This window comes from Manis pentadactyla, chromosome 12 (genome assembly GCF_030020395.1).
Source record: "Manis pentadactyla isolate mManPen7 chromosome 12, mManPen7.hap1, whole genome shotgun sequence".
Taxonomy (NCBI): Eukaryota; Metazoa; Chordata; class Mammalia; order Pholidota; family Manidae; genus Manis; species Manis pentadactyla.
In genome coordinates, this window is record NC_080030.1 from 68,535,372 (window position 1) to 68,560,484 (window position 25,113).

General features: G+C 36.9%; 1 protein-coding gene across 3 annotated transcripts in view; it reads left to right on the forward strand.

Moving 5' to 3' along the window:
- The window catches only part of TBC1D32 (TBC1 domain family member 32), a 199,884-nt gene that overhangs the window by 66,003 nt on the left and 108,768 nt on the right, over positions 1–25,113 (forward strand). For 2 of the 3 annotated variants that reach the window (XM_057489307.1, XM_057489309.1), the window contains exons 12-15: positions 9,281–9,371; positions 12,248–12,388; positions 14,841–14,933; positions 16,836–16,978. In XM_057489307.1, the coding sequence (XP_057345290.1) occupies positions 9,281–9,371; positions 12,248–12,388; positions 14,841–14,933; positions 16,836–16,978 (468 nt within the window). The remainder of the gene's footprint in view (positions 1–9,280; positions 9,372–12,247; positions 12,389–14,840; positions 14,934–16,835; positions 16,979–25,113) is intronic. The other variant, XM_057489308.1, reaches the window with a different exon arrangement.

The following is a 25,113-nucleotide window of genomic DNA, read 5'->3' on the forward strand; positions in this document are numbered from 1 at the left end:
CCCCCTTGCCTAAAATATACCAGGATTCCAGACTCCCAGAAGGAAAGCAGGTATTCAACATAAACCACATTTTTTTTTTTTTTTTTTTTTATTGAAAGGTAGTTGACAACAGCATTGCATTACATTAGTTTCAGGTGTACAACACAGTGATTCAACATTTATATACATGATAATTCTAGGTACCAGGTATCACCATACCAAGTTGTTACAATATTTTGACTATATTCCTTATGCTATACATTACATCCCGGTTACTTATTTATTTTACAATTGGAAGTGTGTTTATATATATATATATATATATTTTTTGTGAGGGCATCTCTCATATTTATTGATCAAATAGTTGTTAACCACAATAAATTTCTGTATAGGGGGGGTCAATACTCAATGCACAATCATTAATCCACCCCAAGCCTAATTTTCGTCAGTCTCCAATCTTCTGATGCATATCGAACAAATTCTTACATGGAGTACAAATTCTTACATAGTGAATAAGTTACATGGTGAACAGTGCAAGGGCAGTCATCACAGAAACTTTTGGTTTTGCTCATGCATTATGAACTATAAGCAGTCAGTTCAAATATGAATATTCATTTGATTTTTAAACTTGATTTATATGTGGATACCACATTTCTCTATTATTATTATTTTTAATAAAATGCTGAAGTGGTAGGTAGATACAAGATAAAGGTAGAAAACAGAGTTTAGTGTTGTAAGAGAGCAAATGTAGATGATCAGGTGTGTGCCTGTAGACTATGTGTTAATCCGAGCTAGACAAGGGCAATAAACATCCATGTATGCCAAAGATTTCTCTCAGAACATGAGGGGGGAGGTTCTAAGCCTCACCTCTGCTGCTCCCCATTTTCTCACCAGATGGCCCCCTGCGACTGTGCCTGTCTTAGGTTGTTCCTCCCTTGAGGAATCTTACCCGTCTCTGGCTAACCAGTCATCTTCCGGGGCCATACAGGGAAATGTTAAGTTGGTAAGTGAGAGAGAAGCCTTATTGTTTGAAAAGGTTAGCTTTTTACTTCTTTGCATATTTATGCCCTGTGTCTTCTATGCCCAGCATTTGTCTTGAGGTGTCTTTACCACTTGGAAGAATTATGATACTCGGTAAATTCGACATGTGGCACGAGTTCTATTTAAAGGTTGTGATTAGGTAGGAAGAAGAAAAGCTATAGAAGTAGCAGGCAGAAGAAAACCTGGGAAGATTGATTATTTCTTTGACATATCTTCTTGTAGAGTAACTTCAGCATGGATAGGTTTTAAACGACTAAATAAATTGTGCACACACATTAACATAATAGGAATATAGTTACCTAACCAAAGCATACCTGTAATTACCAGCCATCTCCAGTGAAACCAAGAAAACCAGTTAGGCACCTTAGGCATTTGTGAAAACTTATCTATGATATGGTGGATATTGTCCGACTGAACTTAAACAGTCTGAGAGAATTCAGATAAACTAGAACACCCCATTCCTGGGGACTGTTCATATCCCATATGTTCTTTTAACGATAAATAGTCTGTGGTTGTAAGATTTTGGAGTGCTACAATTTGCACTTCTCCTAATTCTTGGTTGACTTCCAACAATATAGATCCAGTCAAGTTTGTTGTTTTACTGTATGCACAGGCCAGCTTAGATATCTCCTTCATCTTTCCCATGGCAGGTCCAGGAACTGGTGGGATGAGTGCATCTACACCTGCGACAGTGCGTGGATCTTTGTTGAAGTTTTTTTTTTTTTTTTTCCTGATCATCTTCTGTCATGAGTCTTCCCGAGAGTGCTGATGTTGGAAGTTCTTTTTCATATCGTATCTTAGTTCATTTTCGGGGTAGCCAAATTAGGCTTTGATCCTCTGTATAAACACAAACAGACCCTTTGCCTACACTTTTATATGTCCTTTATATCATTGTGTAGAACTCATTAGAGGTCACCACATAGGAACTGCATTTTTTTTTTTTTAATCATTAATCTACACTTACATGACGAATACTTTGTTTACTAGGCTCTCCCCTATACCAGGTCCCCCCTATATACTCCTTTACAGTCACTGTCCATCAGTGTAGCAACCTGTTGTAGAATCACTACTTGTCTTCTCTGTGTTGTACAGCCCTCCCCTTTCTCCCACCCCGCTATGGATGCTAATCTTAATACCCCTCTTTTTCTGCCCCCCCTTATCCCTCCCTACCCACCCATCCTCCCCAGTCCCTTTCCCTTTGGTACCTGTTAGTCCATTCTTGAGTTCTGTGATTCTGCTGCTGTTTTGTTCCTTCAGTTTTTCCTTTGTTCTTATATTCCACAGATGAGTGAAATCATTTGGTATTTCTCTTTCTCTGCTTGGCTTGTTTCACTGAGCAAAATACCCTCCAGCTCCATCCATGTTGCTGCAAATGGTTGGATTTGCCCTTTTCTTATGGCTGAGTAGTATTCCATTGTGTATATGTACCACATCTTCTTTATCCATTCATCTATCGATGGACATTTAGGTTGCTTCCAATTCTTGGCTATTGTAAATAGTGCTGCGATAAACATAGGGGTACACTGGTCTTTCTCATACTTGATTGCTGCATTCTTAGGGTAAATTCCTAGGAGTGCAATTCCTGGGTCAAATGGTAGGTCTGTTTTGAGCATTTTGATGTACCTCCATACTGCTTTCCACAATGGTTGAACAAGTTTACATTCCCACCAGCAGTGTAGGAGGGTTCCCCTTTCTCCACAGCCTCGCCAACATTTGTTGTTGTTTGTCTTTTGGATGGCAGCCATCCTTACTGGTGTGAGGTGATACCTCATTGTAGTTTTAATTTGCATTTCTCTGATAATTAGCGATGTGGAGCATCTTTTCATGTGTCTGTTGGCCATCTGTATTTCTTTTTTGGAGAACCGTCTGTTCAGTTCCTTTGCCCATTTTTTAATTGGGTTATTTGTTTTTTGTTTGTTGAGGCGTGTGAGCTCTTTATATATTCTGGACGTCAAGCCTTTATCGGATGTGTCATTTTCAAAGATATTCTCCCATACTGTAGGGTTCCTTTTTGTTCTATTGATGGTGTCTTTTGCTGTACAGAATATTTTCAGCTTAATATAGTCCCACTTGTTCATTTTTGCTGTTGTTTTCCTTGCCCGGGGAGATATGTTCAAGAAGAGGTCACTCATGTTTATGTCTAAGAGGTTCATGCCTATGTTTTCTTCCAAGAGTTTAATGGTTTCATGACTTACATTCAGGTCTTTGATCCATTTTGAGTTTACTTTTGTATATGGGGTTAGACAATGGTCCAGTTTCATTCTCCTACATGTAGCTGTCCAGTTTTGCCTGCACCATCTGTTGAAGAGACTGTCATTTCGCCATTGTATGTCCATGGCTCTTTTATCAAATATTAATTGGCCACATATGTCTGGGTTAATGTCTGGATTCTCTAGTCTGTTCCATTGGTCTGTGGCTCTGTTCTTGTGCCAGTACCAAATTGTCTTGATAACTATGGCTTTATAATAGAGCTTGAAGTTGGGGATTGAGATCCCCCCTACTTTATTCTTCTTTCTCAGGATTGCTTTGGCTATTCGGGGTCTTTGGTGGTTCCATATGAATTTTTGAATTATTTGTTCCAGTTCATTGAAGAATGTTGCTGGTAGTTTCATAGGGATTGAATCAAATCTGTATATTGCCTTGGGCAGGATGGCCATTTTGACGATATTAATTCTTCCTAGCCATGAGCATGGGATGCGTTTCCATCTGTTAGTGTCCCCTTTAATTTCTTTTAAGAGTGACTTGTAGTTTTCAGAATATAAGTCTTACACTTCTTTGGTTAGGTTTATTCCTAGGTAATTTATTTTTTTTGATGCAATTGTGAATGGAGTTGTTTTCCTGATTTCTCTTTCTGTTGGTTCATTGTTGGTATATAGGAAAGCCACAGATTTCTGTGTGTTGATTTTGTATCCTGCAACTTTGCTGTATTCTGATATCAGTTCTAGTAGTTTTGGGGTGGAGTCTTTAGGGTTTTTTATGTACAGTATCATGTCATCTGCAAATAGTGACAGTTTGACTTCTTCTTTGCCAATCTGGATTCCTTGTATTTTTTTGTTTTGTCTGATTGCCGTGGCTAGGACCTCCAGTACTATGTTAAATAACAGTGGGGAGAGTGGGCATCCCTGTCTAGTTCCCGATCTCAGCGGAAATGCTTTCAGCTTCTCGCTATTCAATATAATGTTGGCTGTGGGTTTTTCATAGATGGCCTTTATTATGTTGAGGTACTTGCCCTGTATTCCCATTTTGCTGAGAGTTTTTATCATGAATGGATGTTGAACTTTGTCAAATGCTTTTTCAGCATCTATGGAGATGATCATGTGGTTTTTGTCTTTCTTTTTGTTGATGTGGTGGATGATATTGATGGACTTTCGAATGTTGTGCCATCCTTGCATCCCTGGGATGAATCCCACTTGGTCATGGTGTACGATGGTTTTGATGTATTTTTGAATTCGGTTTGCTAAAGTTTTGTTGAGTATTTTTGCGTCTACGTTCATCAGGGATATTGGTCTGTAGTTTTCTTTTTTGGTGGTGTCTTTGCCTGGTTTTGGTATTAGGGTGATGTTAGCTTCATAGAATGAGTTTGGGAGTATCCCCTCCTCTTCTATTTCTTGGAAAACTTTAAGGAGAATGGGTATTATGTCTTCTCTGTATGTCTGATAAAATTCTGAGGTAAATCCATCTGGCCCGGGGGTTTTGTTCTTTGGTAGTTTTTTGATTACCTCTTCAATTTCTTTGCTGGTAATTGGTCTGTTTAGATTTTCTGTTTCTTTTTGGGTCAGTCTTGGAAGGTTGTATTTTTCTAGGAAGTTGTCCATTTCTCCTAGGTTTCCCAGCTTGTTAGCATATAGGTTTTCATAGTAGTCTCTAATAATTCTTTGTATTTCTGCGGGGTCCGTCGTGATTTTTCCTTTCTCATTTCTGATACTGTTGATTTGTGTTGACTCTCTTTTCCTCTTAATAAGTCTGGCTAGAGGCTTATCTATTTTGTTTATTTTCTCGAAGAACCAGCTCTTGGTTTCATTGATTTTTGCTATTGTTTTATTCTTCTCAATTTTATTTATTTCTTCTCTGATCTTTATTATGTCCCTCCTTCTGCTGACCTTAGGCCTCATTTGTTCTTCTTTTTCCAATTTCGATAGTTGTGACATTAGACCGTTCATTTGGGATTGCTCTTCCTTTTTTAAATATGCTTGGATTGCTATATACTTTCCTCTTAAGACTGCTTTTGCTGTGTCCCACAGAAGTTGGGGCTTAGTGTTGTTGTTGTCATTTGTTTCCATATATTGCTGGATCTCCATTTTGATTTGGTCATTGATCCATTGATTATTTAGGAGCGTGTTGTTTAGCCTCCATGTGTTTGTGAGCCTTTTTGCTTTCTTTGAACAGTTTATTTCTAGTTTAATGCCTTTGTGGTCTGAAAAGTTGGTTGGTAGGGTTTCAATCTTTTGGAATTTACTGAGCCTCTTTTTGTGTCCTAGTATGTGGTCTATTCTGGATAATGTTCCATGTGCACTTGAGAAGAATGTGTATCCTGTTGCTTTTGGATGTAGAGTTCTGTAGATGTCTATTAGGTCCATCTGTTCTAATGTGTTGTTCAGTGCCTCTGTGTCCTTACTTATTTTCTGTCTGGTGGATCTGTCCTTTGGAGTGAGTGGTGTGTTGAATTCTCCTATAATGAATGCATTGCATTCTATTTCCTCCTTTAGTTCTATTAATATTTGTTTCAGGTATGTTGGTGCTCCTGTATTGGGTGCATATATATTTATAATGGTTATATCCTCTTGATGGACTGAGCCCTTTATCATTATGTAATGTCCTTCTTTGTCTTTTGTTACTTTCTTTATTTTGAAGTCTGTTTTGTCTGATACCAGAATTGCAACACCTGCTTTCTTCTCTCTGTTGTTTGCTTGAAATATCTTTTTCCATCCCTTGACTTTAATTCTGTGCGCGTCTTTGGGTTTGAGGTGAGTCTCTTGTAAGCAGCATATGGATGGATCTTGCTTTTTTATCCGTTCTATTACTCTGTGTCTTTTGATTGGTGCATTCAGTCCATTTACATTTAGGGTGATTATTGAAAGGTATGAATTTATTGCCATTGCAGGCTTTAAGTTTGTGGTTACCAAAGGTTCAGGGTTAGCTTCTTTACTATCTTACTGTCTAACTTAACTCGCTTGTTGAGCTATTATAAACACAGTCTGATGATTCTTTATTTCTCTCCCTTCTTATTCCTCCTCCTCCCTTCTTCATATGTTGGTTGTTTTGTTGTGTGCTCTTTTTAGGAGTGCTCCCATCTAGAGCAGTCCCTGTAGGATGCCCTGTAGAGGTGGTTTGTGGGAGGCAAATTCCCTCAACTTTTGCTTGTCTGGGAATTGTTTAATCCCTCCTTCATATTTAAATGATATTCGTGCTTGATACAGTAGTCTTGGTTCGAGGCCCTTCTGTTTCATTGCATTAAGTATATCATGCCATTCTCTTCTGGCCTGTAGGGTTTCTGTTGAGAAGTCTGATGATAGCCTGATGGGTTTTCCTTTGTAGGTAACCTTTTTTTTCTCTCTGGCTGCCTGTAATACTTTGTCCTTGTCTTTGATCTTTGCCATTTTAATTATTATGTGTCTTGGTGTTGCCCTCCTTGGATCCCTTGTCATGGGAGTTCTGTGTACCTCTGTGGTCTGAGAGGCCATTTCTTCCCCTAGTTTGGGGAAATTTTCGGCAATTATTTCTTCAAAGACATTTTCTATCCCCTCTTCTCTCTCTACTTCTTCTGGAATACCTATGATTCTTATATTGTTCCTTTTCGTTTGATCACTCAGCTCTCTTAAAATTCTTTCATTCCTGGAGATCCTTTTATCTCTCTCTGCATCAGCTTCTCTGCGTTCCTGTTCTCTGTTTTCTAGTCCATTAATGGTCTCTTGCATCTCGTCCATTCTGTTTTGAAGTCCTTCCAGAGCCTGTTTTATTTCTGAATTCTCCTTCCTTAGTTCTTGCATATTTCTCTGCAAGTCCATCAGCATGGTTATGACTTTTGTTTTGAATTCTTTTTCAGGAAGACTGGCTAAATCTATCTCCCCAGATTCCTTCTCAGGGGAAGATGTAGCAGATGCCGAAGCTGTCTGGGTTAGTCTTGTCTGGATAATATTTTTTTGCCTTTTCATGTTGACAGGTGCTATTGACTGTCAGCTGGGAGGGCCAAAATTTTCACTTGCTACTGGCCTTTCTTTACTGGGACAACTGCGACCCCTAGTGGCTTCTGTTGGGTAATTGCGTGTAGACTGGGTCTTTGTGTCTTGCCTGGCCAGAAGGGAGAAATTTCCCTTTCTGTGGGCGGAATTTGTCTCAGGCTGCTTCTCTGCTTTCGCAGCGCCCGGTGGTGTAATGGAATGGGGGTCTGCTTGACTGTTTGCCTCCGTGAGGGGTCTCAGAGCTGTTGCCCAGGGGGTTAGTGCACCCGGATTTCTCTGTAATTTCCAGCTGCTGTACTGTGACCTGGGTTGTTTCCGTCAAGCTGTTAAGTCCCTGTCCCTTTAAGACTTTCAAAAAGCCCCCGCTTTTCTTTGTCACAGGGGCATCAGCTTCGGCACCCGCTCAGAGGTCTTACTCCCTGTTTCCCCAGTATCCAGGGCCCCCTGGGCACGTACTGTGTCTGCGCTCTGGCCCGGATGGCTGGGGCTGGGTGTTCGGCAGTCCTGGGCTCCGTCTCCCTCCCGCTCTGCCTATTCTTCTCCCGCCGGGAACTGGGGGGATGGGCGCTCAGGTCCCGCAGGGCTGGGGCTTGTATCTTACCCCTTTCACCAGTCGCTGGGTTCTCGCTGGTGTAGCTGCAGTCTGGCCACTGTCCTGCGTCTTCTGGTCTCTCTTTTAGGGCTAGTTGTGTTTGTTGTATTTTCAAAAGTATATATGTTTTTGGGAGGAGATTCCCACTGTCCTACTCACGCCGCCATGTTGGCTCCGCCCCTCTGCCTTTCTTCCATAAACCACATTTTTTATACAAACAGTCTAGATACAGTGAGTCTCTCTTACCAATGATGTCAGAATGGTGGGAACCCTCTTGAAATACAAGTTACCGGATGCTAGTCGGGATCTAACCTTGTAAGCATGCATTTCTAAGGATAGAAGTCCTGCCAAGTTAACTCTTCTTTGCATAAAACTGAGGCCATAGGACAAATGAGACTGGGAAATGCATCAGTTCTTTGACACTGCAATTATGAACTTGCTGTGTCTGTAATCATCTTTCTTTCCCATAAAGCTTAATTCTTCTTTCCACTTAGGTTCTAGCTGCTCCTTCTTCTTGGATACTTTTTTCCATTCAGTTATCCTCTTTCTCTCTTGTACTAAGAAGAGTCAAGCTCTTCTTCTCTTGGCTCCTAAAGTAACACTTCACATAATCATATCCTTTGAATCTGAAAAAGAATTCAGTCTTGACTCTAAGAATCTTATGTCAGCTGTTCTTTTTTTCTTCACAACCAACCTTCATGAAAATGAAAATTGTACTAGCTGCCTTTATTTTTCCAGTTCCTATTCCTTTTCAGTATGGACTCGTGGTACTCCCTAAGCTGCCCTGGGACTGTCTTTTCAAGGTTGCCAACAACTTCCTTATCATCAGATCTGACAATTATCTGTCCTTATCTCACTGGCTTCTATTTTATTTGAGAATTAAAATTAAAGGGCATCTGCTGGAAGTAGGTGGGTGCAGAGGAAAGGGGAGAAGTTTTGAAGTCTGTCCTTCTGGAGAATGGGAGGTGGTAGAATAGAGATTCATAGAAGAAGTGCTGGGTACAAGAGAAGTTGGAGTCATTTTTTTGTTGTAACTATTGTTTGAATTACAAGTGTTTTCTTCATTAGTTTTCAGCAATTCTGGTATCTGAGATGGAATTGAAGGCTTGATCTCTTTCATATTTTGCTGGCTGGGTAGGAGAAGACTCTAAAGCAAGGGAACTGAGGATATTGGCAAGAAAGTAAAATCATGCCACACAATTTTTGCATTTTTCACTGTAAGATTTGAAGTACATGTATATATTTGTCTGTTGCCACCAACATTACAGCTATATTTATATATCCACAAATACTTTCAATGTTTCCCAGAATGAATGATGCCATAGTTAAAATATAATTGAGGAAACTGAGCTTTAATGGCCTGAAAAGGTGCTATTCTAAATATTGTAAATATTTGTCTTGCCTATTTTTCCAGCCTTGGCTAATTTCTTTCAATACTTGGACTTGTAGATTATAAATTGCTAGAATTAAAAAGTTATTATTTTAATAGGTAACCACAGCAGTGCAGCAGTGTGTTCAGTACATTGAGTTATGTGAGACCATGAAAGCTGATGAGATTTGGCAGCATTCAAAGCATTGTGGTAAGTACTGTTTTCTCTGTTATGTACTTTGAAAAATGGTTCATTTTAGTAATAAAGGTTGTTTAGTAATAACTAATTTTTAAATAATTGCTAGTATCATGGTAAGTTAGATGACTTTTGCCAATATAAAGTATTTTCACAAATTTAAAAAATATACCATAATGATTTTTTAATAACAAGTCTACATCTGAAATTAATGTATCACCATACTGCTTTTTACCACATGCAGTTCTTCAATTCAGACTAGAATATATGTCTTAGTCTGTTATACTGCAGTTATATACTGCTCAGTCTTTAGTATATCATGTTGGTCACTTAATTATTACTTGTGCATTTCAGTGGGAGGCAAATTTTTCTGTAAAATCATTGGACACACCACCCTACCATGTGATTCCTCTGTGCTTACCTCATCTCTGAGCTAAAATATCCTAGGTTGTTTCATAATCTGACCCTTATCTCTTTATCCAGTCTCTTCTCTAGCTACTGATTAAAGAGCATCTTCTCTTCAGTCAGATTTTCTTGAATATCAGTGCCTATACGTCTTTGTTATTTCTCCTCCTACTTCCCGTAGTCATAATCTCCTAATTTATATCTTATTTGTTGTAAAAGAAATTTCATTCTAAATTTTTCAAGGAGCTTTCTCTGCCTATTTGAATTTTTTATTGTTCTTTTGTTTATATCACCAACGTGAATTTGGTATCTTTTTATCATTCGGTTATTTTGTGTTGCTACCCTAAGCAAATAATAAATACTCTGAGAATATGAGGATATCTTACTTTCTTTACCCTTGGGTAAATTCTTTATCAAACTTGAGAAAAATGATCAAAGACCAATAGTTGAATGAGTTCAAAAGCTGTTGTTCTGTAGTGGAGGAAAAAGTGCAGAAGCCAGAATTTGTTCTTCAAGAGGAAGAAAAGGAAAAAGATGTTTAAGTTTATATGAACTTCTCATTTATAAATGTATGTGTCTTTCTAATTTCTTGATAATAAAATGTTATACCTAAGTGGGTTTTTTTTGTTTTTTGTTTTCCTTACCACTCCAGCAGCCCTTCATGACTTTGCTTTCTTTCCTAGTAAAGGCCTCAGCGTACTTCACTGCATTCTTTTGCCATTTCTTTAAAAGTTCTCGCTCTTTTCTCTTCCAGTTTCCTGTCTGCTGCTTCCTAAATTTAGGTCAGTTCAGTCTTCCATGTTACCCTTGAGCAGATAGCATTTTTGATATAACTTGACAGTGCCCTTTCTCTGGGCTACAATAAAGGGGTATGGTATCCTTCTATTCCAGATTGATCTCTTTGTACTTGATTCTGTTCCCATCTGGTGGTGTTTGTGTTTTTGTTTTAAAACCAGGACGTTGCTTCATTTTTATTGTCTCCCTGCACCATTTAAACATATTTATTTATCTTTCATATAAAAAACTGAGCAAGTTAACAGTTCCCTTATCTGTCTGCTTCCCTTCAGAGAAAAAGGTTCTAAATAACCTATATATAGCCAAGCCCCATTTTCTTTATCTCCTATTCACTTTTCAAGCCTCAACAGTGGTACTGAGGCTTCTATTTCTACTGCTCCATGACCTTCCCCTTATCAGCTTCCCCTCTTTCTTGCCCTCATTTTACAGCATGTGCCTCTGTTGATCCTTTCCCTCTTCTTCAGGGTTCCATTCTTTCTTGGATTTCCTCATTCTCATCTAACAAATTCTTAGTAACTTTAAAGGCTCTTTTCTTTATTTATGTTCATACTCACCAAGGTTTTGCCCTTTGTTCTTTTCTCATCGCAGTCTGCCTGTTCACTCTTGAAGCCCGTTTATTTTCATGATTTCAAATATGTATTTATATGTGTAGGGTGATTCTGAAATATTTTAAGTCCACACCTCTTTTCTGAATTCCAGAGCCATGTACTCATACTTAGCATGCTATCTGTATGTTCCATGGGCACTTAAATATTAAGATGTCAGGGACTGAGATCACTTTCTTTTTTTTCTAAATAAATCGGGGTATTTTGGCTCTGTTTAGAATTACTTGAAGAAAAATTCACTGTGTACACAGATATTTGAGTTGGAGCTTGAAAGTTTTCTTTATTTTCCAATTCTTTTTGCTGATGTTTTTGTTAATGATTTTTTTTATAAGTCTTATTTCAAGCCTTGACCAATCCTTCTGTCCACCTTTTGTGCTGTTTTCCACATGCACATTTGATTATTACTTTCTCACTTACAATCCTTTAATATTCCAGTTGTCTCTGTAATAAAGCCAGTATTCTTTCTACAGTTAAGTCCTCCATGATCTGCCCCTGCTAGCCTCTGGCCTCTTGCCTCTCCCACTTGTCCTTGTCATGCTCTGGTCATACCAGACTGTTTGCCACACTCTTAATTGGAAGCCCAGTTTCATCTTTTTTACTGCATTTGGATACCAGCAAATAGTTAAAGGTCTCATATAAAACAGATACTCAGTAGGTCTTGAATATATGGATGAATGGTATATATTAGAAGATTCTAATTTCATTTGTTAACATGGTTATAAATATAATCTTTTGTAGTATTCATTTTTATTTGTAGAATTTAACAGTAATGTTTTTCACTTCCTCCCTTCCTTAACTTACTTGTGAGGTCCCTCTTGATGACAGATAACTGACAATCTTACACTTCTAGAATGAATGTTGTATGCATATTACCCATTTCTGAGATTGTTAAATTTTATGAATGCTTTTTACCGTAGATTTAAGTGTTAAAAAACCATAGGAAATAGGAAAATAATTTATTTATTTACATCAACAGTGTCTCCATTACAGACTGCAACCTTACTTAATGTTCAGAATGGAATAAAGACAGGTACTACAAAATGTAATAGCATTAAAGTAAATTTAATTGTTTGCCTCTCTTTTAAGGGATCAAACAGAAAACGTTCTACTACTCAGGACAAGAATTGCAATATATTTATTTCATTCATTCACTGTGCCTTTTAGGAAGATTATTGATCTATACACAAGGCAGAAAACTCTTTCCCATAAAGCTCAAGAATAGAAAAGGTAAGTGTAGTTAGGAGAAATGAGTATGTTCAAATATGGTAAGATTTATATACTATGGATTATAAAAATTTGGAGATTTCACATGGTCTCTTCTAGAGTACTTAGTGACATAACTTCTAGTCTTGATGGCTTGTACATTTTAAAGTGTTACCTTTTCTTTTTTGATATGTGATTTTCCCTACATTTATGTTTTTTCTGTTCATCCAGCCTTATTTCTCTCTGTTTTTCAGTTTCCTACACATACTGAACAATCCACATCTGGATTTAGAACTAGAATACCTCATTTAAGTTCTGGTTCTTGTATAAACTATGATCTTTTGGGCATTCACTCAACCATTGTTTCAGGTTCTTTATCTGTAAAAAAACCAGTGATGTGGAGCTCACAGAATTTTTGTAATGATCAGGAATGAAGTTTGAGAATACTGCTTTAAAAAAGTACAAGGCCCTGTACCATTTGATACATTCCATGTTATTATTACTGCAAGTCCCATTTAAAATTTTTCCCCATCAAACTTTAGCACAGGCTGTTATCTTCCTTACTTCCCTTAAAACTTTAAGTGTATACTGAATATAGTGTAGAGATCAGAAAAATTTTTTTCTGTAAAGTACCAGGTAGTAAATATTTTGGGTTTTGTGGCCTACATACTGTCTCTGTTACACATTCTGTATGTGTGTTGTGTGTTTGTATACATGGTCACGTGTGCACAAGAGTTATCACAACAGGCCTGAGACTGCTTTCCTTTGAAAGGCCTGATTGTAGGGTTGGACTGTGGCTGGCATCTGGGAACTTGGATTTCTCACTATCCCCAGAACTGATAAGAGTGGTTTGCTGTGCCTAAACTGTCTATACACACAATGTGGTTTATGCTGAACATCTGCTTTCCTTTAGGAGGTGTGGAATCCTGGTATGTGCCTGGCAGAGAGTGTTTACATGATCTACTGCCAATAAAAACCTGGACACTGAGTCTCTAATAAGCTTCGTTGGTAGAAAACATTTGACATGTGTTGTCACAACTCATTGCTGAAAGAATCAAATGTATTCTGTGTGACTCCACTGGGAGAAACGTTTGGTCTCTTTTACCTAGTTTGTTCTGGTCTTGACCCTGTGCCTGATTTGTTTTTGTTTTTGTTTCATAACCTCTTATGTAATAAATCATAGCTGAGAGTACTACTATGTGCCGAATCTTGTGAGTTCTCCTAGTGAATCACTGAATCTGGGTGTGGCTTTGGGGACCCCTGACACATTGTACACACCTTTAAAAATAAAAGAACTATTCTTAGCTTGTGAGCGTGATTAAAATCGGGCCACAATGACTATAGTTTGCTAATCCTGTTATAGAGTATCTTTATTTTGAACACTTTCTGTAATGTTTTCATAGTTGTTTCACTTAAATCATTTCTCCTCGTACTGTGCGCTCCTTGAGGAGCTGTTTTATGCCCTTCTCTTGCATTTCTTGTGGTAGTATCATGCTAGGCATAGCGGCACTCAGAATTGACTTTCAGAAGAGCTGCCAGTTTATAGGGTATTGTTGAACTTTACAGAAATAGAAAGATTAATATTTACTTGTGATGTTATAGCAGATACTCAACTGAAGCTTATATGTCTATTATCTGTAATTTAGCTCTTTTATATTGACTTTTAACATCTATATTTTAACCTATCAAAAATCATAGGTTATCTCAAAACAGTTTTGAGAGATTTTTTTCTACTGTATTAGCATAGGTCTCTGTTAACCTTTAAGTTTTACATGTGCTTCCACCAGAATATGTTTATATAAAATTTTATACCAGGGGTTGGTAAACGGTAGCCCATGGAACAAATCTGGTACACTGATTTGTACGACTTGTGAGCTAAGAATAGTTTTTATATTCTTGAATTATTGGAAAAAATTAAATATTTTGTGACATGTGAAATATATAAAATTCAAGTTTCAGTGTACATAAAGTCTTATTGGAAAATAGCCAGGTATTCATTTGCATATTGTCCATAGATACTTTAGTGCTACAACAGAATTATTTGTGACAAACTACACAAAGCCTAAAATATTTACTGTCTTGTGCAGAAAAAGTGTGCTGACCTCTGTTCTACAGTGCTATATAGATAAAGTTAGCTGTGCCAACACATTAAGCTGAATTTTATTGCTCCTAATTGAATAAATTCAAATAGGCCTGATTGGATTCATGGACCTTCCTGTGGTAGGTTTATATTAAGTGACTGGTTCAGCATAAGTGTTAAAATCTTCACACAGCACCTACTGCACCACTTATCTTGCCATCTTTTTCTCTGTGTAATTTGTTTTTCTGGAGTCTTCTGTCTTGGATAATATACCACTTCTCCCTGATTGTACCACAATCTCTGCAAACTCAGAATAGGAAGATGGAAGCTCAGTTACATTTTTTTAAGTTGTAAGTGTACACTAGAAAATAATCTTTTTTTTTTTCCTCTTTGAAGATTCTGTATCCCTTATAGATCTTCTGGTTCTGTTTACCCAACTTATCTACTATTCACCAAATGGTCCAAAGATGACATCAGCTGCACATTTAGGTAATTCTGCTTCTATTTTAAACAGAGAAATAGAAGATATCTAAAAATATTTAAATATCATCTAAATGTTTTGAAAGACTGACCCAATGTAGTAAAGAGCTTTCATAAGATGCAGTATTATTCACAACAAGTTACATTGGTCCTGGTAAACCATTAAATTTATTTTTGTTCATTGGTATTTTAAGATGTTTCTAACCTACTACCTTTTTATTTAGAATCAATTTCACTGACAATTTTAATGTTCTTCATTAAGAGCAAGATTTTCTTAAGAAATGGTATTAAGGAAAGTTTGATACTAGTGTGTGTGTGTTCTTGCTATTTTCTAGCCTTTGTACTTTCCTGGATGTTTGGAACAGCTTGGTTGTTTCAATTTATATCCCAAGCTTCAGCTATTCTCATATTAAAGAATAAAGAAAGAAAATTCATGTTTTCAGTACTAAAATACCATTTCATCTTTAGCTGTGAATGGCTTTAAAAAAATGTCTTAAAATACTAACATTTAAAAGATGTACTTATTTCTTTGAATATCAATAAGTTTTCAAAGTAAAGCCCTTTACTAACACCACCATCTTACAGTGTTCTGAACTTGGAGGTCACCCTAGAAGTGCTGGCCCAGATGCTGAGAGGATTCAAGTGAATCAAAGGGAAAATGGTTTTGGGCTGTGTTAGTGCTATGATACATGTATCAGTTTGTAGGTTTTATCTGTGTAATTACAACAGCTTATTAATCTTAACTGTGGTGCTCAGACTTCTACTTTTACAGCATTTGCATGTATTAAGTACTAGGATAGATCCCTCTGCTGTATGCTCCTGCAATATACTATGCTTCCTTTATGATAAAAATTTTCCTTCTTTGTTATAATTACTTATTAATGTCTCAGTTTTTTTGTTTATCTCTTTCTGTAATGCCAAGCATAATGTCTGGCACATCATAGGCACTGAAAAAATAGTAGGTAATTAATTAGATGAGTGAAGGGCTGCCTGTTTGTCAGTAATCTCTCTTTGCTAACAGGTTTCTCATCTAGCTGATAGAACAAAATCACTTGACCTTCGTTTTCATTTTTTATCAAGTATTGACTTGAAATCTTAGTTTGTTCATGGAGTATGGAATATTGTGACAAATTAAGAACTTCAGTGTTACTTTTAGTATTGTATCTTACTAGGACAACTTTATGCAGCTTTTTGTTCCTTAGTTTCTTCATGTAAAAGACTATTTTGTGAGTATATTAGGTTAAATAATCTGAATATACATTAACTTATGAAGCAAAAAAAAAATCACACTTATTTTAGTGACTGCTCATCATGTTACATTTATGTGTATTTGTGTATTTCTGTGTATAATATTTTCTGAAAATCTTAAAAATGCTCATTCATTTAATTGGTTTTGTGGTAACACAAGAAGTATATGGTCTCCAAGAAAGTTTCACCTCTTCTCTGCCTTCTTTTTTGGCTATAATTTTGCTGTAATGACTTAATTTTCTATGGCTCAACACCTAAATGCATTTTTTTTTAAGAAAATGACTAAAAGTGAATATAAGTAATTGTTTGCTAGGTTGAGAAAAGTTGTAAATTTTCTTCAAATCATGTCCTCACTGTCAAGCAATGATTTAATGCCACACTGTGAATGATCTTATGTTATCTCTTGGCATGTGTATTTGTCATATACTCACTCACTTCTTATTAACTTGAAGATTTGTTAAGCTAATGATATCCCCTAAGGTTTTATGTTATAATCTGGTAATACATCATACTTTGGGCATTGAGTTGTGTGATTTTATTTTATTTTTTTCCATTTAACTTTGATGTTGAACATTTTGAAACAACAGTAGTTAACCCATAAATAAAAGACATTTTAAGTATTAATGTTTAAGGTTTTAATTTTTAAATATTCTTCTTTATCAGAGAATTACTCTCCTGCAAGTATGGTAACTGAAGTTCTTCAGATACTCTGTGATCATAAGGAATGTGCAATCGAATGCTTATATAGCAACACTGTGATTGAAACACTTCTTCAGCCTATTTATAATTTAATGAAAGAAACTAAGGTTGGTGTTATTTACTAAAGAGAAAAGGTCTGTTAATTAGGTATCAGTGAATATTCAATGGGACTTTATTTCTAAATATGATATATTTGAAATAGCTGATATAGATGTTTGTTTATTGTTAGAATATAGTTTATGCAGTTGGTTGATTTATTAGTTAAAACAGTGGGGGAAAAGACATGTAACACTTAATTTTTTTTCCAGTTAGGATTGGATTTACTGATTATAAGGACTGAGAAAAGTTATTCTATTAAGAAGCTATTTGTCTTACAAATCTAATCTTATTTAATGGTAATCTTACAGCTTTTACAAATAGGATTATTTATCTAAAGATCCAGCTCTGTTTTATATAGAGAACTAGTATTACTTTGGGAGAAAAGCTTATAAACATCACAGTCTGAGCATATATATGTCTCTTTATAGCTTATTTGGTTTATTCTTTTACATTACAATTTAATCCTCACAACTGAGGCTGAAAAAGTGACTTCTTCAAGGTTGGGCATTAATAGGTGGCAGAGTTGGTACCACTCCTAGTATTGTTGCCTGTCCAATATATTTCCTCCACTTCTATGACTTTAGCTCTAAGTTACTCCACAGAAGCTTCTCAGTAGGTTAAGTTCCTTTTCATGTCTGTGTTTTGTAGTGTTTTACAGGTTTTATCTCCCTCCTGTGGCCACCCCTCAGTGAGCTGGGCAACTGCTCACCCATTCATGCATTCATTATTCATTGTTCATTCAGAAGCATTAAGCATTTATGTGAATGTGGTACAAAGTATGGAATTCTAGGAAATGAAGGGGATATAATAATAAACTAATTCATCTTATAGTCAACCTCAGGAAAATAACACAGAAGGAACAAATAAAATTCCTAATACAGCTTAATATAATAGAATGTCACAAAATCAATAGTATTGTGACATAAAAGCCATATAACAGATATGAAATGTATTCTTGGATCTTGTACAAAAGTTATGGTTTGCATCTTTGTTTTCATATATATATTTTTTTATTAGGCTATCATTGATATACAATCTTATGAAGTTTTCACATGAACAATATTGCAGTTTCAACATTCACCCATATTGTCAACTACCCTACCAACCCCACTATAGTCACTGTCTATCAGCATAGTAAGAAGCTATAGAGTCATTACTTGTCTTCTCTGTGCTGTACTGCCTTCCCTGTGATCCTCCTACATTATGTGTGTTAATCATAATGCCCCTTAATCCCCTTCTCCCTCCCTCCCCACCTACCTTCCGGAAACTTTTCCCTTTGGTAACCACTAGTCACTTTTTGGAGTCTGTGAATCTGCTGCTGTTTTGTTCCTTCAGTTTTGCTTCGTTGTTATACTCTACAAATGAGGAAAATCATTTGGTACTTGTCTTTCTCTGCCTGGCTTATTTCACTGAGCATAATGCCCTCTAGCTCCTTCCATGTTGTTTCAAATGGTAGGATTTGTTTCTTCTTATGGCTGATAATATTCCATTGTGTATATGTACCACATCTTTATCCATTCATCTGCTGATGGACACTTAGGTTGCTTCCATTTCTTGGCTATTGTAAATAGTGCTGTGATAAACGTAGGGGTGCATATATCCTTTCAAACTGGGCTCCTGCATTCTTAGGGTAAATTCCTAGGAGTGGAATTCCTGGGTCAAATGGTATTTCTATTTTGAGCTTTTTGAGGAACCTCCATATTGCTTTCCACAATGGTTGAACTAATTTACATTTCCACCAGCAGTGTAGGAGTGTTCCCCTTTCTGCACATCCTCGCCAATATTTGTTGTTGTTTGTCTTTTGGATGTTGGCCTTCCTAACTGGTATGAGGTGATATCTCATTGTGGTTTTAATTTGCATTTCCCTTATAATTAGCGGAGTGGAGCATCTTTTCATATGCCTGTTGACCATCTGAATTGCTTTGGAGAAGTGTCTGTTCATACTCTCCACCCATTTTTTAATAGGGTTATTTGCTTTTTGGTTGTTGAGCTCTTTGAGGTCTTTATATATTTTGGATGTTAATCCCTTATTGCATAAGTCATTTCTGAATATATTCTCCCATACTATAGGATGCATTTTTAGTTCTGCTGATGGTGTCCTTTGTGGTACAGAAATTTTTTAGTTTGATATAGTACCATTTGTTCATTTCTGCTTTTGTATCCCTTGCCCAAGGAGACATGTTCAGGAAACAGTTGCTCATGTTTATGTTCAAGAGATTTTGCCTATGTATTCTTTTATGAGTCCTATGGTTTCATGAGTTACATTCAGATCTTTGATCCATTTTGAGTTTACTTTTGTGTATAGCATTAGACAATAATCCAGTTTCATTCTCTTACATGTAGCTGTCCAGATTTGCCAACACAAGCTGAAGAGGCTGTCATTTCCCAATTGTATACCATGGCTTCTTTATCATACATTAATTGACTGCATATGCCTGGGTTTATATCTGGGCTCTCTAGTTTGTTCCATTGATCTATGGGTTTGTTCTTATGCCAGTACCAAATTGTCTTGATTACTCTGGCTTTGTAGTAGAGCTTGAAGTTGAGGAGTATAATCCCCCAAGCTTTATTGTTCCTTCTCAGGATTGCTTTGGCTATTGGGGGTCTTTTATGGATCCATACGAATTTTAGGACTATTCTAGTTCATTGAAGAATGCTGTTGGTATTTTGATAGGAATTGCATTGAGTCTGTGGATTGCTTTAGGCAGGATGGCTATTTTGACAATGTTAATTCTTCCTATGTATGAGCACAGCATGTATTTCTATTTATTTGTGTTTCTTTAATTTCTCTCATGAGTGTCTTGTAGTTTTCAGGGTATAGGTCTTTCGCCTTCTTGGTTAGGTTTATTCCTAGGTATATTATTCTTTTTGCACAATTGTGAATGGAATTGTTTTCCTGATATCTCTTTCTGCTAGTTCATCGTTAGTATATAGGAATGCAACAGATTTCTGTGCATTAATTTTGTATCTGGCAACTTTCCTGAATTCAACTACTAGTTCTAGTAGTTTTGGGGTGGATTCTTTAGGGTTTTTTATGTACATTACCATGTCATCTGCAAACAATGATATTTTAACTTCCTCCTTACCAATCTGGATGCCTTTTATTTCTTTGTGTTGTCTGATTGCCGTGGCTAGGACCTCCAGTACTATGTTGAATAAAAGTGGGGAGAGTGGGCATCTTTATCTTGCTTCTGATCTTAAAGGAAAAGCTTTCAGCCTCTCGCTGTTAAGTATGATGTTGGCTCTAGGTTTGTGGTATATGGCCTTTATTATGTTGAGGTACTTGCCCTCTATACCCATTTTGTTGAGAGTTTTTATCATGAATGGATGTTGAATTTTGTCAAATGCTTTTTTGGCATCTATGGAGATGATCATGTGATTTTTGTCCTTCTTTTTGTTGATGTGGTGGATGATGTTGATTCATTTTCAAATATTGTACCATCCTTCATCCCTGTAATAAATCCTATTTGATCATGATGGATGGTCTTTTTGATGCATTTTTGAATTCGGTTTGCTAATATTTTGTTGAGTATTTTTGCATCTATGTTCATCAGGGATATCGGTCTGTAATTTTCTTTTTTTTGGTGGTATCTTTGTTTTTGGTATGAGAGTGATGCTGGCCTCATAGAATGAGTTTGGAAGTATTCCTCCCTCTTCTACTTTTTGGAAACCTTTAAGGAGGCTGGGTATTAGGTCTTCACTAAATGTTTGATAAAATTCAGTGATGAAGCCGTCTGGTGTGGGGGTTTTGTTCTTGGGTAGTTTTTTGATTGTCAGTTCAGTTTTGTTTCTAGTAATTGGTTTGTTCAGAGTTTCTGTTTCTTCCTGGATCAGTTTTGGAAGATTGTGTTTTTCTAGAAAGTTGTCCATTTCTTTTACGTTATACAAATTGTTAACATAAAATTTTTCATAGGATTTTCTAATAAATCTTTTATTTCTGTGGTGTATCTAGTGATTTTTCCTTTCTCATTTCTGATTCTGTTTATGTGTGTAGACTCTCTATTTTTCTTGATAAGTCTGGCTAGGGGTTTATCTATTTTGTTAATTTTCTGGAAGAACCAGCTCCTGCTTTCATTAATTCTTTCTATTGCTCTTTTTGATTTTATTTATTTCTGCTCTAATCTTTATTATGTCTCTCTTTCTACTTCCTTTCAGCCTCATTTGGTTTCATTAATTGTGAGTTTGTACCGTTCATATGGGATTGTTCTTTCCTGAGGTAGACCTATATTGCAATATACTTCCCTCTCAGCCCAGCCATCACTGTGTCCCACAGATTTTTCAATGTTTAATTATTGTTGTCATTTGCCTCCATATATTGCTTGATCTCTTTTTTTATTTGGTCATTGATCATTGGTTATTTAGGAGCATGTTGTGAAGCCTCCAGGTGTTTGTGGGCTTTTTTGTTTTCCTTGAATAATTTATTTCTAGTTTCATACCTTTGTGTTCTGAGAAGCTGGTTGGTACAATTTCAATCCTTCTGAATTTACTCAGGCTCATTTTGTGGCCCAGTATATGATCTATTCTTGAAAATGTTTCATGTGCACTTGAGAAGAATGTGTATCCTGCTGCTTTTGGGTGGAGTGTTCTGTAGATGTTTGTTCCATGTGTTCTAATGTGCTGTTTATTTCCTCTGTCTTCTTACTTATTTTCTGTCTGGTTGATCTGTCCTTGGAGTGAGTGGTATGTTGAAGTCTCCTAAAATGAATGCATTGCCTTCTGTTTCCCCCTTTAATCTGTTAGTATTTGTTGCACATATTTTGGTGCTCCTATTTTTGGTGTATAGATATTTATAATGGTTATATCCTCTTGTTGGACTGACCCCTTTATCATTATATAATGTCCTTCTTTGTCTCTTGTTACTTTCTTTCTTTGGAAGTCTATTTTATCTAATACAAGTATTGCTGCTCCTGCTTTTTTCTCCCTACTGTTGGCATAAAATATCTTTTTCCATTCCTTCACTTTTAGTCTGTGTATGTCTTTGGGTTTGAAGTGAGTCTCTTATAGGCAGCATATAGATGGGTCTTGCTTTGTTATCCATTCTGTAACTCTATGTCTTTTGATTGGTGCATTCAATCCATTTACATTTAAGGTGATTATTGATAGATATGTACTTAAGCCTTTGCCACCTTTAGATTTGTGGTTACCAAAAGTTCAAGGGTAACTTCCTTACTACATAACAGTCTAACTTAATTAGCTTATTATGCTATTTCATACACAATCTAAAGGTTTTTTTTTTATCCCTTCTTCTACTAATATATTAGGTGTCATATTCTGTACTCTTTGTGTATCTCTTTACTTACTCTGTGGGTAGTTGATTTAATTTTGCATTTGCTTAGTGTTTGATTGGTCTACTTCCTTTACTGTGGTTTTATTTCCTCTTGTGACAGCTATTTAGCTTTGGAGCATTTCCATTTAGAGCACTCCCTTTTAAAATATACTCATGTAGGCAGCATATAGACAGCATACAAATTGTAGAGACAGTTTGTGGGAGGTCACCCCCAACTTGGCCTACCTTGAACTTGTTTAATCCCTCCTTCAAATTTAAATGATAATATTTCCGGGTATAGTATATATGTTTTGAAGCTTTTCTGTTTCAATGCATTAAATATATCATGCCACTCCCTTCTGGCCTGTAAAGTTTCTGCTGAGAAGTCTGATGATCGCCTGATGGGTTTTCCTTTGTATGTGATCTTTTTTCTCTCTCTAGCTGCTGTTTATACTCTGTCCCTGTCTTTGATCTTTGCTGTTTTAATTATTGCATGTCTTGGTGTTGTCTTCCTTGGGTCTCTTGTGTTGGGAGATCTTTGCACTTCCATGACCTGAGAGACTATTTCCTTCCCCACATTGGGGAAGTTTTCAGCAATTATTTTGTCAAAGAGACTTTCTATCCCGTTGTCTTTCTCTTTTTCTTCTGGTACCCCAGTAATGTGAATATTATTCCATTTAGATTGATCACACTGTTCTCTTACTGTTCTTTCATTCCTAGAGATCCTTTTTTTTCTCTGTGCCTCAGATACCTTATTTTCCTTTCCTCTAATTTCTGTTTCATTTACCATCTCCTCTACCTCATCTAATCTACTTCTAAATCCCTCCATTGTATGTTTCATTTCAGATACTGTATATTTCAATGTTTCTATCTCCTTGTTGAAATCCTCCCTGAGATCTTGAATATTTTTCTGGTGCTCTGTTAGTATGTTTATGATTTTTATTTTGTGATCTTATCAAGAAGATTGGTGATTTCAGTTTTACTTAGCCCTCTTTCTGGAATCTGATTTTTTGTTTGTATAAAATAATTTGCCATTTCATTTTTCTAGTGATTCCTGTGGAATAATAACTTTATGTAGGCCATGCCCTATAGTGCCCAGAAGCTCTACTCTCTGGAGATGCTGAGCACCTAGAGAAATGGCAGGGTCATAGGCATGTGGCACCAGCACCTGCTGGGAGTAAGGAGCTCTTTCCTGTTTCCTTTCTGTAGTGCCTGCCTCCACTGCCAAGCCAAGTGCAGTGGGCCGAGCATGAAGGGAGAAGCCTCTGCCTTATGTTCCTGTAGCTGCCATAGGTGGGGCCATCCTCTGGCTTTCCTGGTGCGATGGTGAGGGCAGCAGGTGTGTGGACTGTTGTCTGATTGGAAGAAGGCATGGTAGGCTGCATCTCGCAGTGGGGGCCTTGAGTTGCATTGTCAGCCAAGAGTAAGGAGGAGAGTCTGAAGCTCCTGAAAGTTCCCAACCTGCTGGGTTGAGTGTGCCTGGGTGATTTTGTCTACCTGCAGTTTCTCCTGAGCTGCAGCACACTCTGTGTAATCTTTGCTCCTGTAGCCCCTACTCTTTGTTGGGAAGTCTTTCTAAATGCTTGCTTTTCCTTTGTCCCGGAATGGCCAGTTGTGTGCACCTGTTTTCCACAGGCCTCTGGATTCTCAGTGTCTCCTAGTATTCTGCCTGTCTTTGCTTTTCTACCCCACTAATTTCCAGAGCACCATATTATGTGGGTTCCTACTCCCAGAGCAGATCTCTAGGCATGGTTGTTTAGCAGTCCTGGGCTTCTATTCTCTCCCCGCTCCATTTCTCTTCCTCCTGCCTTTGATCAGGTGTGGGGGCAGGGCTTAGGACCCACCAGATCATGGCTTTGCTACTTGATCCTTTTCTGTGAGGTCTTCTCTTTTCCCCAGATGTAGATTGTCTGTTCTGTGATCTTTCAGTCGCTCTTTCAGGATTAGTTGTATTTGCTGTATTTTTGTGTTATATGTGGTTTTGGGAGGAGGTTTCTGCCTCACTTCTCACACCACCATCTTTCCCTCCCCCTCCACTTTCATATATATTCTACTTTTTGGCATCTTTCTTTCACCTATAAATTTTGTTTGGCATCTTTCTTTCACCTATAAATATGTCTGTGTCTGATAATTGGGATGGGAGAAGCTTTTGATTATTAAGTGCATATATTTAACCACCAGCTAATATCTGATCTTTTTAATGTTAAGCTTTTAAGCACAGAATTTTAAGCCATTGTTCTCTTGTCTCCCTTTCTTCCCATTTTCAAATCATTGCATTAACGTTCTAGCCTTCACAGAACCACTGATGTTGCTTTGATTGGTATTGCCAGTAATTTCCTAAACATATATATATTTTCAGACCATTATTTACCTGATTGTTAACACAGTAGACACCTTTTGCAATTTTTTGCTTGACTTCCCTAAAATCATTCTCCCCACACCCCACTTCCTTTCTAACCATTATTTCTTTGTCACTTCTGAAGGCTCCCCTTTCAGGTGTCTGCTGTCTTCAGTGATTCAGAACCTGGTTCACTTTCTTTCTTTTCTCTCACTATAACCTTTCTTGGATGATCTCTTCGAGTCCCACTGATTAGATATGTTGTAGCCAATTAGTACAACATAGAAAAACAACATATTATTTCACAGCCAAACAATCATTAACTTCTTTTTTGTTGTGGTAATATAACTTTATTAGACTACATTACCAGTCCTGAGTTTTAGTCTGTGGTGTGTTAGCATGTCATAAACGTGTGTGATTTGTTATCTTTTTAATGTACAGGCTGCTAAATTAGATCCCTTCAGCTACAAATTTGTCTTTAGCTTCCTGCTAAACACCTTTTTAAGTTATTCCATGAGCAAGTCAAACTGAACATTTTC